This window comes from Thalia democratica, chromosome 2, assembly GCF_965202585.1.
Source record: "Thalia democratica chromosome 2, ktThaDemo2.hap1.1, whole genome shotgun sequence".
NCBI classification, from domain to species: domain Eukaryota; kingdom Metazoa; phylum Chordata; class Thaliacea; order Salpida; family Salpidae; genus Thalia; species Thalia democratica.
Window position 1 is genome coordinate 47,716,298 of NC_139166.1, and position 13,545 is coordinate 47,729,842.

General features: G+C 22.8%; 1 protein-coding gene across 1 annotated transcript; it reads left to right on the plus strand.

Annotated features, from left to right (window-relative positions):
- The first annotated feature begins 1,377 nt into the window (after nucleotides 1–1,377).
- LOC145829676 (dnaJ homolog subfamily C member 17-like) lies at nucleotides 1,378–12,749 on the plus strand. Its single transcript, XM_082937531.1, has 13 exons — nucleotides 1,378–1,503; nucleotides 1,788–1,857; nucleotides 2,160–2,221; nucleotides 3,455–3,542; nucleotides 3,803–3,876; nucleotides 4,192–4,258; nucleotides 4,417–4,535; nucleotides 5,273–5,350; nucleotides 5,991–6,122; nucleotides 6,920–7,028; nucleotides 7,732–7,841; nucleotides 12,091–12,168; nucleotides 12,301–12,749. The coding sequence occupies exons 1-13, from the start codon at nucleotides 1,417–1,419 to the stop codon at nucleotides 12,379–12,381; spliced, it is 1,155 nt and encodes a 384-aa protein (XP_082793657.1). The 5' UTR covers nucleotides 1,378–1,416; the 3' UTR covers nucleotides 12,382–12,749.
- The last annotated feature ends 796 nt before the right edge of the window (nucleotides 12,750–13,545 follow it).

Genomic DNA, 13,545 nt, shown 5'->3' on the forward strand with positions numbered 1-13,545 from the left:
ATATAAGTGTTAAGTATCAAATAAGTCACATAAAAATAAAGATAAAATCAAATTATTATTGAAATTAGTAAAATTTTTCAAAAATTATTATAGTTTTATATAAATTTAAATCCTTATTTTTAAATATGACTGTTCAAAATATAGTTTTAATCGTTTGTTAACAAAAGATCCTAGTGAGGTTACTTCACTGGAATATAAATAAAAACAAATTATACAGTAATCTTCCTTTATTCTACCAACATATGTTTCTGTGTGTCAACGAATCAACACACTTCAACTGGGTTCTGTAAAAAAAAAATTCTCATTACAGTATTTATTTTTTTTACAGAACCCAGTTGAAGTGTGTTGATTTGTTGACACATAGAAACATATGTTGGTAGAATAAAGGAAGATTACTGTATAATTTGTTTTTATTTTTAAATATGTATATTTTTATTTTTTTTTCATATTTATAAATAAAGTAAACAAATTGTAAAAAGTGGGGAAGTTCCCAGTCTGCTTTTAAGTAGATGCAATATTAAAAAACAGTCATTATAGATTATGTTTGGTACCTCTCGTATCTTTACGATCTCTCGTATCTTTATGGACTTTTTCTGTGGACACAATGTGCGTAAATAAGCAAGAGGTTACTGTAATGTGAATGCTCACAAGTATTATCAATATACAAGTGTGGAGGTAGACCTAATAGCCGTTTTTTAATATAATTTTTTTAAAGATAAATTGTAGCTTTTTTATTAGCCATTAATTAAACTTTAAAAATCTTAATATTTTTGGTAAAAATTAAAATAAAAGTTTTTGTGGTTCACTAAAAAGAGATCATCAGATAATACATTGTTTTTTAAACAAAAAAGGCTCTCAAAATTTTGTCCAGAGAATTGTCCAAAGTACCATTTCTAATAAAATCTGGAAAAAGTATAATAAACATTAGGCTTAATTTAAATTAAAATTCTCAAAAATGTATGGAAACAAATTAAGTATATAAATTTTAACCAAACTAGATGAACTATAACACTTAATTTCAACCAGGGTTTAGCATAAATCAAGTTGAACTAAACAAGAAAAAACTAACCTAATGCTTCTAGGCAATAAATACTTAAACATTGGTTGTACTTTCAGGACAAACTTTAAGTTTAATTTAATATATATCATAATAAACTGTGATATAACATAAAATAATATATATACCGTTATAGTTTCACAAATGATTTGAATAGAAACTAAAGTTTTGTTTTTATTATAGCCCTTTTACACTTAGTTTGTTCTATCTCCTTGACTTCAAAGTAAGAACTCTAATTGTTACTTGTTAAATACAATAGGCTAAGAAATAGTTTATTACTAATGAAATATTTAAATGATTATGGTTAGTTCAAATTTTACAGTTATTTTTAATTTTTACTAACTGAATTTCCAGTAAATATGTCAGACTCCGCTAAAGATGGAGATCTGATGAAAAAAGATTTGTATAAACTGCTTGAAGTAGAATCCACTGCTACAAATGATGAGGTTTTTCGAATTAAAGCTATTATTTACATTACTATCTTAGATATTTACAAATTTTTTATGCTTTGAAATAAACAAGCTAGTTTTAAAAACTTATATTTTTGTTTGGTTTTATGATTAAATGAAGTTAATCAAAGATATGAAGTTAGTTTTCAAACATCATATTAATAAGATAAAATTCTAACTTTTGGTAGTATTAAAAAAATTAAGTGATAAAAATAAATAAGTTTTAAAAGGTTGACAAATTATGAAAATATTTTATCACTTAACTTTTGTTTAACTTTTAGATTAAGAAAGCATACAGAAATCTAGCTAAGAAGTACCATCCAGATAAAAATCCAGACAATCTTGAAGAAGGTTTTACTATATTAATAAATATTTTTTAACTTTAGGTTAGATTATTTATTTTAAACAATTAAAAGCTGTAAAGTTTTGTAATATTCTAATAAGGAGTATTTAGTTTTTTTCACGCTAGTTAATTTAAAAGCAAACCTCTAAAATATTTAACTTCTTGTTATAAAAGTTTAATTAGTAAAATTTTTTCAAATTTTTATGTCAATTCAAAATCATTTTATATTATCTATTACAGTTTATTGAATTAAAGTTTAATTTAAATTTACACATAGGTTTAATGATTTTTAATTAAATACATTTCTCAGCTAACAGAATGTTCAATCTTATTAAAAAGGCATCTCAATTTCTTCAAGACTTGGGTAAAAGAGTGAGTTTGTGTAATATTTAGTATCCAAACTATAATTTTTATGTTTCTTATACTTATTATTTATTGAGTTTTAAAGTTTTTAAAAATATTACTTATGACTTTGAAAAGGCTCATAAGGAGGGCTCAAGATTTTTTTTTTACAAAAATAAGCATAAACAATAAAAGAAATAAGAATTAAAGCAAAAAGAAAATAATTAACTGTATAAAAAACAGGGTTGCCACTTTACCTGAAAACCTGGAAAAACCTGGAATTCAACAATTTAGGCAAAAATAACCTGGAAAAACCTGGAGTTCGATAAATTTTTAAAAAAACCTTGAAAAACCTAGAATTTTTAATAATTTTAACATTTTCAGTACTAAAATTTAAATTTGACACAAAAAATCTATCATATAAATAAGATATTTTTTGTCATGATCAAATTTTTTATTATTTAAAAACACATTTAAAGTAACTTAACAGCATCTTTAAAATGTTTTTGTACTATTTAACACAGTTTCTTTTATAGAAATTAACTTAAGACTAAAAATAGACCCAAAAATGTTTACTTTTAAAAACTTTTAAAACGTTTATACTTATAAATTTTTGTAATATAAACTAAATATAAAACTTTTTTGTTAGTATTTGTGATAATTGGTTTTCATATATCTATTAAGCCATGTTATTTCAATTAAAAATCATAACTTTTTAAATTTTATAGTTTTTTTATAACTGAATGAAAAGTTTCCTTTGTCTCAAAAAGTTATGATAGTATTTAAAGTATTAAAAAACTTATTTTATCTAATGCAATTATGTTAAGAAGTAATATTTCAAGGACTCAATTTGTGCATAACTAACTGTATATTTTTTTATAGCAATGAATTTTAACTGAAAATGTGTCACTTTTAAGCTTAGCTATTGATCTTAAGCTATTTAGTTATGAGTGAACTTTATAGATTGTAAATTATATACACCTAAGCTATTTATAATTATTTTTTTACTTAAAGTATAAAATTTTTACTATTTACAGACTAAAAAATAGACTGATTTGAAAACATATTATAAATATTTGTCCATGAAAAAAATAAGCACTAACAAGTTAGATATCATTTAATATAGCTATGAAAAAAATAATTTTGTCTATGTGTATTACTGGTATGTTTTTTATTTACTTTTTTTGGAACTAATATAATAGAATGTTTTAGTAATTTTTACAATAAGTTTCATTTGCTTATACTTAGAGTAATTTTTTATAGGCTGAGTATGATCACAAACTTAAAGCAAAACATCTGGCAAAAGAAAGAAGTAATAAATTTGATCAGAAAAAACGAAAAATGTATGAAGGTCAGTTTATACAAGTATCAAAACAGCTCATAAAAGTGTTATAAGCTTACAGTTTAAACTTAAACGAATCAATATAGTTTTTCTTTGAAGTGTTTTAAAGACTTTTTGCATATATTCTATTTATATATACAATTTTTAAATTAATATAAAAATAAGTGTTTGCTTTACAATCAAACCAATGTTTTTCAAGTAAATTGTTTGTATTTATGTACTTTGTTTCTTTCTTTCCAAATTTATAAATTTCCTATTTGAATTTAAAGATCTACTAGCAAGAGAAAAAAGACATGAAGAAGAACTCGAAGTAGAAAGAAAAAAGAGGAAAGAAGAAGAGAAAGTAATTATTTATATATTTTTTGTTGTAGAAGTAGATTAAAAAGACCAATATTTTATTATAGTTTAAATTATGCATGTTATTTTAAGTTTCACTCAGTAAATTTAAGTATTAAAAATAAGTAAATTATCTATTACTCTAATTTATCTTGAATTGTTTTTTTTAATTATTGAAAGCTACTTGTTCTTTCAGCTTAATTACCTTTTCTCACTTCGCTTCTAAAAGTTAAATTCTTTTTTCACAACTAGTTACCAAGTATTATGAGTTAAAATAGAACTTTATTTAGTGCAAATCAGTGATAAATATTTTATTTCATAGATTGAACGTTTACGAGAAGAAAACAGACGTTGGGTAGAAGAAGAAAATCAAAAACTTTTTGAAGAAGGTTAGTAAAGTAAATAAAATTGTTTAATACTTTTGTTATTATACTTCTAACATATTTGTATATAACAAACTGTCTTAAGATTTTATTTGAAACTTATCTTTCTGTCAAGTAGTTTTAATTAAAAAATTTAACACTATTTCCATGTTCTTACCTTGCAGAGAGGAATAGTCGAAACGTTCTTGTTCAGCCTTGTGTGTTAAAAGTGAAATGGGGTAAAAACAATGTAGATCAACAATTTATGTACACAAAGTCTTCACTTAAAAGTATATTTTCTAAGGTAAGGCTTTTACTTGTTGTATTAGATACTTTAGTTTAAAAAATTCTTAATACTTTTTAGATGAAAAATTTCAAAATTAAAGTTGCATTTTTGAGCACTTTAAAACTTAAAACAATTTTTATGGACTAGTTCAAACAACTAATAATATTTAATACAGAACATCAAGTAATTTTTTTAACATTAATTTTTAGTCAACTATCAAAACTCTAACAACTCTTTTGATGGTTTTCAGTTTTATCATCATTTTTAAAACTACTTGTATTTAGTTTTCACAACTTTAAAAAAAAATAAAATTCTGCTCTTTTTGTCGTCATACAGAATAAAAACTCCTTATAACAATTATTTTTACGAACTTTTTATTGTTTACATATATATTTATTTTTTACTATATTTAATAAAATATAGATTGTATAATGTATCTATGACTAAACTCTATATATGTAAAAGTTTATGACATTCTTCTAAGTTAAGTTAAATTAATTTTCTTTTATATTTATTGCCTATTTTTTGTATTAACAAAAATAAAATTTATTGTTAAAATTATTTAAAATCGTTTTTAAATTAATATTTGATGTCATGTTTCTTTATTGTTCCTTAAAATATTTTAGAATTTTTATAATGAGAAAGGTTATCGTAATCATAATAATTTTGAATAAATTTAACAATTTTATATATTATTATTTTATTCAATTTATGATAGTTTAAGTTTTTTTATTTCAGTTAAATAAAATTTGCAGTACTCATCGGATGGCAGAATAACTGTTGAAGTTAGAGATAGACATGCCTTAATTAAATTCAAAAGTGCTAAAGATGCAGTGAGTTACGTTTTATGATAAGCTTTTTGATATTTATTTTTAAAGAACGAAATAAAACAAAAATTAATAAACAAAAAAGTACATTGCTATCAATCCATAAAGCTTAATCAGTTTATTTGTTATTTGTGTATCAAAATTTATATAACTACATATTGTCTTCAAGAAAAAAAAAAACTAGCATTAAGTTTCAATTACTGATTTTATTTGATAACTTTAATTTTTGATATAATCGTTATTGAAAAAAAAAACAAAGTATTATTACAATATATCTAGTTAGTGACTTTTACTGAGTTACTAATTTCAAAAAAGATAATGAACAGTTGTACCACATACTCAGAATATCTCAGACTAGTTTTAATCTTTAAAAAACTTTGGCTGACTCATTATATCCCAGGTCAATTCAGGCTAAATCGAAAATTTTAAAACTCAGGCTGTTTGAATTTTTTGTGAAACTCAGGCTAAGGTTTTTAAATTATTTTTGTTTCAATTTGTTTTTTTATTAAGTATTTTTGGTACTACTAATAAATTTAGTGTAATAAATTACTAAATTGTTTTATAAATTCACCGCAAAATAGTTAGTATTCTCAATTTTTGCAAAGTAATCGTAAATTTGTAAATTAATGATATTTTTAAATGCTAGATATTGGCAAAATCATCTAAAGGATTTGTACAAAACCGTTTTGAAAGTGTTACATTTGAAGAAGGTAATCCATTTGAAGAAGATAAAAACAAAAATAAGTCCAAAAACTACCAAAAGAACGATTCATATCAAGTATGTTTTAAATTTCTATTTCAATGAATTTGATTAGATTATATACATTTTTGTAGTAACTAAAACATACGTTTAACGAGTATTCAATGATTTAAAAAAGTCCTTTGTATTATATTTTTTAAACTTCTTTAGTTTTGTTATAATTGTTAATAATTTAAGCTAGAATTGCCGATTAAAAAAACCATATATCTGACTACAAAGTTTAATACTTTTTGTCAAATGCTGATTGCTAAAAAAATTCTATAAATTTTTTTGCTGATAATAATTTATATTTTTTATTTTTGAAAAAAAATCAAAACAACTTAGAGTATGTTTTAAATAAATTTAAGTTTTTTTTTTGTGTATGTTTACTCTTAAAATAGTTAAAACAGTTATATAGTAGTAATAAAAGTAATTTTAAAAAACTTCGAAAGTCCTTAAATGAAAATTAAATAACAAAAGGCGACTGTGAATTTCTATTTTGAGTTTTACTCTGTTTAATAAATCTAATCTGAATTAGATTGAAGGGAGGTTTTAAGTAAGATACATGGAAATGAATAGATGTTTAATTGCTTATATACACACAATTCTTAAATCTTTGTGTTTTTGTCTTTGAAATTAAATAAGTTATTTAAATACTTTTAGCACTACAAACGTAAGACTTATTTGTTAAGAAAATTCATACAAACCTTTTTTTTTCTTCAAAAATTAATTAATTTGATGAAGATTTATAGAAATTTATCATTTAATTATTATAATTTAAATTGGCGCTTATATATATATACATATTAAAAAAAAACTTTTACTTCAATTTACAGACGTCAGACTTTATGACTAATCCTGACGATTTGGAAAAAAATGAAGCTGAAATGTTTGCCATGTTCGAAAAGATGCAAGAAGAAGAAAATAATAAAATAAATGAAGAAGGTAGGTCAATTAGAAAAGTTGTACAGCTTGTTTAGACTATTAAAATAAAAAAAATTAACAAATAAAGGTATTGTCCAACGCTGGACATCAAAACTTGGGCTACTTAAACTGAAAGATATACGAAAAGAGACGTACAAAAACATATATTATTAAAAATAGAATTATAGAACATAAGTTAAGATTTATAATTTAACACAAAATCAAATGTTCCTACAGTTCAAATTTATAATTAAACTTTAAAACTAAATAAAAACATTTTTTAGGATTTTTGGGGAAAAAATCATGTTTGTTTTAAAAGATTTTCGCTGCTTTTTTATGCCCATTTGATCCCTGTCTATACTTTTTGTAATTTGCCTATCATGTTTGTATTATTTGTAAAGTTTTAGTTTACTTTTAAATTCCTAACTATATAAAAAGTTTTTGTTTTTCAGTTTCTTTGCCACAAAAGTAAAATAAGTAATTAAAAATTAGACAATATTTATGAGGTCATCATAATGCATAACACTTTGAAATAGTTTTGAAATATGTAAAAATGTTTTTACAAAATGTATATTATGGTTTGAAAATTTAAACATGTGATGTACTGATATAATTAGTTGTCGGACTGTTGTCCGAAATCGATTTGAACTAAAGTATGCAATAAACTTGTAGATTTTCAAATCATCGTTTATTTATTTTTTTGTAACTAATATAATTATTATAGAAACAAGTACGACAAGTCAGCCATCTATTTTGAAAGTAAAATGGAGCACCAAAAGCGTGGACACGCAGTTCATTTATTCAGAATCATCCCTTCGAAACATATTTTCTAAGGTAAGATGCTTTATTTGTTTAAGTTATTTATTTCAAGCGACTAAATTAACTCTGTTTATAAGATAGTTGAGCAAAGTGTAATACTACCTATAGAGTAAATAAAAATTATTCAAGTAGTTGATTGATGCAATTGCTAGTCAAAAGGAGGGTGTACGAACTAAAAAATGTTGTTTGCTAATGTTTGTCTAGTAATCCTACTGATTTTAAATTATAAAACTAGTATTTAAGAAGTTTTAAAACACTATCTTGAAGATTTTTTAAATTAAAATTACTTTAATTTTAAAGTTGTGACAAAATATTTAAAATTTTATTTATTAAGTGACTTGATCTTTAAACCTGAATGTTCTTCATAGGCTAATAAAGTAGTGAATTTTTTTAATCAAGGGTAAGTAAGTAACTAGGACGAAAAAAGCGTGCCGAACATTAAAAGTTTAGTTAGTTCACATTTCGGCTAGTAATATATACAGTGTTTTTCTTTTACTTGAAACTAAGTTGACAGTTTTAATATATAGATAAAATTGTTTTATTTTGTTCCAGAAAAAATACTTGATTTAATAAAATAAGAGTTAATTCTAACTCATTGATCTTCAACAAGTAATTAAATCAAAATATGTTTTTTATATCAAACAAAATTTGTTATAATTTAAGATCAAACTTAATTTTAACTAAAATTAATTTTGTTTTAGTTTGTTAATTATAAATGTATGTAATTAATTATTTCAATAAAACCTTAAATTTAGTTTTTATATAATCAGTGTTAAAAGTTAAATTACTTTACAAATGACTCATAAAAAAAACTGATAAAGTAAAATTAATCACTTATAAAATAGTTTCAAAAATTTATTAAAAAATAGATCTATTATATACTCATATAAATAATAACAAAATTGTTATCTATCAAGAAATTTATTATAGAAATTTTGCAGTAAACTAGAAACAGTAAAAGAACAAAGTAGATAAAATGTTTCTTGAATTTCTATTTTTTCTGTTCGTTACTATTTCATTGAATTCAAAATATACAAAATATGTAATTTATTTTAATAAGTTTTGATAAAATCAATATGAAGTCAGTACCTTAGTTGATTTCTCTTTAATTTTGTATTAATTGCTTTTTTTTTTACTCTAGTAAAGCTTATTGTTAACTTTAGAGTAATTTTAGTTTATTAATTCCTGATAAAAGGTTAAATAGTTAATAAAAACTTATATAAAAGTCAGGAAAAAATTATGCCTTACAAGTAAATAAAAACTGGAAAATAAATCAACATATTTTTATATTAATTAGTGAGAAATAGAAACAAAAACCTAATTTTCTTTAATTGACTTTAACATGGTTTATAACTATTTACTGATAGCGAAAATTAAAATATTAGTTCATAAAACAAAGTTTAAAAACCCTGATTACTAATTAAAAACTTGCATTAACAAATCAAATTGTCTAAAAATTTAATTCATTAATATCAAATAAAAGTCAACTTACTTTTTCCGGATAGTATTTAACAAATTTCAATTGTGAGAGTAGGTTTAAAATAACTTAAAACAATTTCAAAAGTAATTTAAAGTTAAATAACTTAGTAAAGTACAAATTTTGTCATTAGCTTTAAACTATAAAAAATCAAATCTTAAGATAATACCTGTTTACATTATATAAAATGAATGGTTTGAAGGTAATCTGCCTTTTTTAAAGTAGAAAGTGATTTACATGTAATAAATTTGGTTTAAAAAAACATATAAAAAGCTATCTCAAAAAAAAAACAACAGATTCAGAGATCTATAAACATTTTCACTTCCTTTTCAAATTTGTTTACATTATATTGTATAGCTTTGCTGAGTAATTATATATTAAGAATTTAAACCTTAGTAATTAGATTACACATTAAGAATAAAATCTTAATAATTAACTGTAAACCTTGTTAAATATACAAAATATCTATATTACTAAGCCATTTATATTCTATCAAAAACTTAATGAAAAAACTTACAACATTTTATAAAATTTTCAAAACTAATCACAATAAAAACTTAAAAATCCGATTAAAATTCCGATTATTGTAATAATTTAGGAAAATTTATAAAGGTTTTAACTATTTTCCTTTACATACTTATTGATCAGATAAAAAATATTTTCAGTTAATATCTTTTCATATAAAATTAAAATTCTACAATGAAAGCTTATTTACTTAAAAACAAAGTATTATGAAATATATTAAACTAACTTGGAACGTTTGAACTCGATCTAACATTTTGGTTTTAAACAACTCTGATCTTAGTTTTTCCTCTCTGAAAGTTGCCTGTCAATCGCTGAATTGTTGAAGTTAGTTTCAGCATCTTTGATCTTTTTCTTGCTTTCAGCCTTTTTTGCCAATATTTTCGACTCACAACCTATTATTTAGTAACGCGACGCTTTTTAAAAGGAATTTTAGCATCTTTTTCCCTACCTTTCAGAACTTCATGCTTTCTTTTCAAGATAGTGTCCAACTTTTCTTTTGCCGAAGGATTAACAACACCATCTTAAGTGATATTTCCATTAACACTTTCAGTTTTCTTGATATCTAACGGTGCACAGACTTTCCACGTAGCTTTATCCAACTTAGTGAAACCTTGAAATGATCTTGTCACTATCTAAAGTTTCTTGGCAGTCAACGATATCTGCAGTGGTAAATATTGACCAACTCTTGCAAGTATTTGGTTGGCAATTCTGGTGGAATTGAAATAATTTATTAACATTTTCATATGTAACACAAGTGTTAGTATACAAGTTGCTTACTGTTTGATTATATTATTCATTTCAAAAATAATTTTAATGTAATTTTTGATTTTACGTCATTAACAAGTTTATTTTTAAGTTGCCAGGGTTTACAACTAAATATTTTTGTGTGAATTTTGGTACATATTTAAACTATCAAAAAGAATAATTTTTACTACCAGCAGGATTGTTTTACTTCAACACTAATTACTTCCCATTTTTTGGACTGTCATGAAAATTTTTCACCATTTAAATATAAAATCAAAGAAAACATCAGCAAAAGTTTAACAGAGCTGAAAAGCTAGTGGTCTCATGATTGAAGTGGTGTGATCGAATCTTTATCTTAACTTGAAATAAAAAAATAATAGTTTTATAAAACTTTTTTTTATACAAATTAAGTGGTAGTGTTCTTAAAAAATGAGACATATTAGCTTTTATATTTCCAGTTACTCTGTTTATATGTTCTTAAACTGTGCATGTAAATTATATTTGGTATGTACCTTAGCAAGCATTTATCTGACTATATAAAAAAACTGCACAATAAGTATTTAAAGTAAAAAATCTGTTTTCAATAGATCATAGCTTTGTTCGTTTAGACGTGTTTATTTAATAAAAAATAGTCTTTTGATTGTAATGTCTATAAAAAATGTATCAATAATCATTTATAAAAAAAAAAAAAAGTTCAATTTAACTTTGATTTAACTATATACCAATTTAAAGACGGTTTAGTTTTTTGATAATTTTTTCTATGCACAGTAAAACATAATCTATGCTTATTTTGAGCTACCACTCAAGTAGTAGAAGATTTTTTATACAATCAATTTATTTGCATTTAAATAAACTATTTTTAGTTTGATTTTATACTTTGTTTCTAGTATGTATTTCTATTCTATTTAATTAATTAGTTTTAGATCACATTGTTTTCAGTAATAGTACTTGAATCTTTTATAGTAGATTTTGTGTTCAACTTTTGTTTTATAAAATACTTAAGTTAGAATTTTGAGCTATTCTATTTAAAATTACTCATGTATATTTCTATTTCGAAAATAATACTTTGATTAATCATATTTTATAATGTTGCTTTTTATATCACTTACATTATACATACATATTTTTTTTGTGTCAATTGAGCATTAATAACTATCCTTTAAACTTGTGTATTATTAATTTATTTAAAAGCAACAAGTAGAGTTTACAACTTAAGTTCAAGGATATCTATACAAACTTTAAATTGCAAAGAATTTGTTTAGAAAGCAATGTATTGCCCTGTAGAGCTCTTCAGTTATAATTAATGCAGTCACTGTTTCGATTTAATCATTTATAAATAAGGTTTTATATCAAATTATAAAAAATAGTTTTTACTCATACTTTTGTAAACATGAAAAAGCTTTTTTTTTTTTTTCAGTTAAACTTTATGCCAAGGTATTTTTTTGTCCTTATGTGCTTTACTAATTTATCAAAAGAAAACTTTTTCCAAGTTTTATGCAGTTGTATATGATTTCACAGTACTCGTGTGATGGTAAGATGGAAGTTGTGATGAACAAAAAGAAAGCACTGATTGAATTCAGCAATTGTGAGGATGCGGTGAGTTTGACTTTTTATTTGTTACTTGGATCTTTGCATAAATAGTTTGTTTAAAGTGCTTGTTTTTTTATTTAAGAAAGTATTTTACTTGGTATCAAAAAAGATAACTTTCAAGTTCAACAACTTTCACAGAAATCTGCAGTTGATGAAAAGGGGTTCAATGAAAATCCGTTTAAAAGCGTGAACTTATTAGATAATAGTTCGGAATCATAGTGTTTAAAGAGTGATTTGTATGTTTGAACTGTTAAATTGTTTTGTAAAAAACAGCTACCATTGAAAATAAATGTAGTCCGTTAGTTAATGTATTTTGTACTACTGAGTTGGTGTTAATTTATATAAAGATTTTTAACTAGGCTTTTTAATTCCTTATAGCGATTTGAATGAAAACAATGTTTTTTTACTATTTAGTTTTTCTGATATTAGAATAATTTATTTAAGGCTTATGACTCATTTATTTTTTATCCAGGCTTTAAATTAAAAGAAAATTAGAAATCATATGCTTGCAAGATTCAAACAAAATACAAGTTGTAGCACAAGCGACTTAATTTTGTATACTAATGTTTTATCTTAACTATAGTTAGAAAATACAGTTTTTTATGGCAAACAGCTGCAAATTACAATTTTATACTTAAAAATCGTATCAGCTGTAATTTAAATACATTTTTAAACTGTTGTGTTATAATAGAATTTTTTTTTTTGAAAATTAAAAACTTTTTATTAATAAATTAAAAAGCTTTTTTTTAAGAATACTTTTTAATTTTACTCTTAAATAAGTAAAATTTTCTTATCATTTTGAATATATGCTTCTTTTATTTAACTGACAAAATAAAGTATAAATTATCGATTTTTTGTAAATAGTATTCATAATAAAAATTGTATTTCATATAAAAATAATCTTTTGGTAAAAATGTAAATATACTTATTTAAAATATAAAATAAAAAGTTTCTTGATTTTTTGGTTTCAATAAGGTTTAAAAGTATATAACTTAAACTCAGTTCTTTAAACAAACAGATACATGCTTAATTGATTTTTTTTGAGATTTTTTTTGTCTTTTGGATTATACTTTGTTCCACTGTATGTGAACACAGCAATAATTTAAATGAACTTTTATGACCAAGCTTTACAAAATTGACGGCTTGTAACTCTGACACTTTACATACATATTTTTGTATTATGGACAGTTTAAAAATACTACAATTAATAATTTTTTATTTTATTAAAAATTGAAATTTTTGAGCTCTTTTTTTATTGAGTACAGTAATAAGGGAAAAATTATTTCTGACTCGGTTTCAATTCGAAAACTTGTTTTTATTAGACGTTTTTACTTAGCTTAACTAAGTTTTAATATGACTTACTTAAAAAAATTATTTAAATTT

Coding starts and splice junctions, on each gene's coding strand:
- LOC145829676 (XM_082937531.1), top strand. CDS start 1,417: ATGTCAGACTCCGCTAAAGATGGAGATCTGATGAAAAAAGATTTGTAT. Junction 3,877..4,191: donor AGAGGAAAGAAGAAGAGAAA/GTAATTATTTAT, acceptor TTTATTTCATAG/ATTGAACGTTTACGAGAAGA. Junction 7,842..12,090: donor TTCGAAACATATTTTCTAAG/GTAAGATGCTTT, acceptor ATGATTTCACAG/TACTCGTGTGATGGTAAGAT.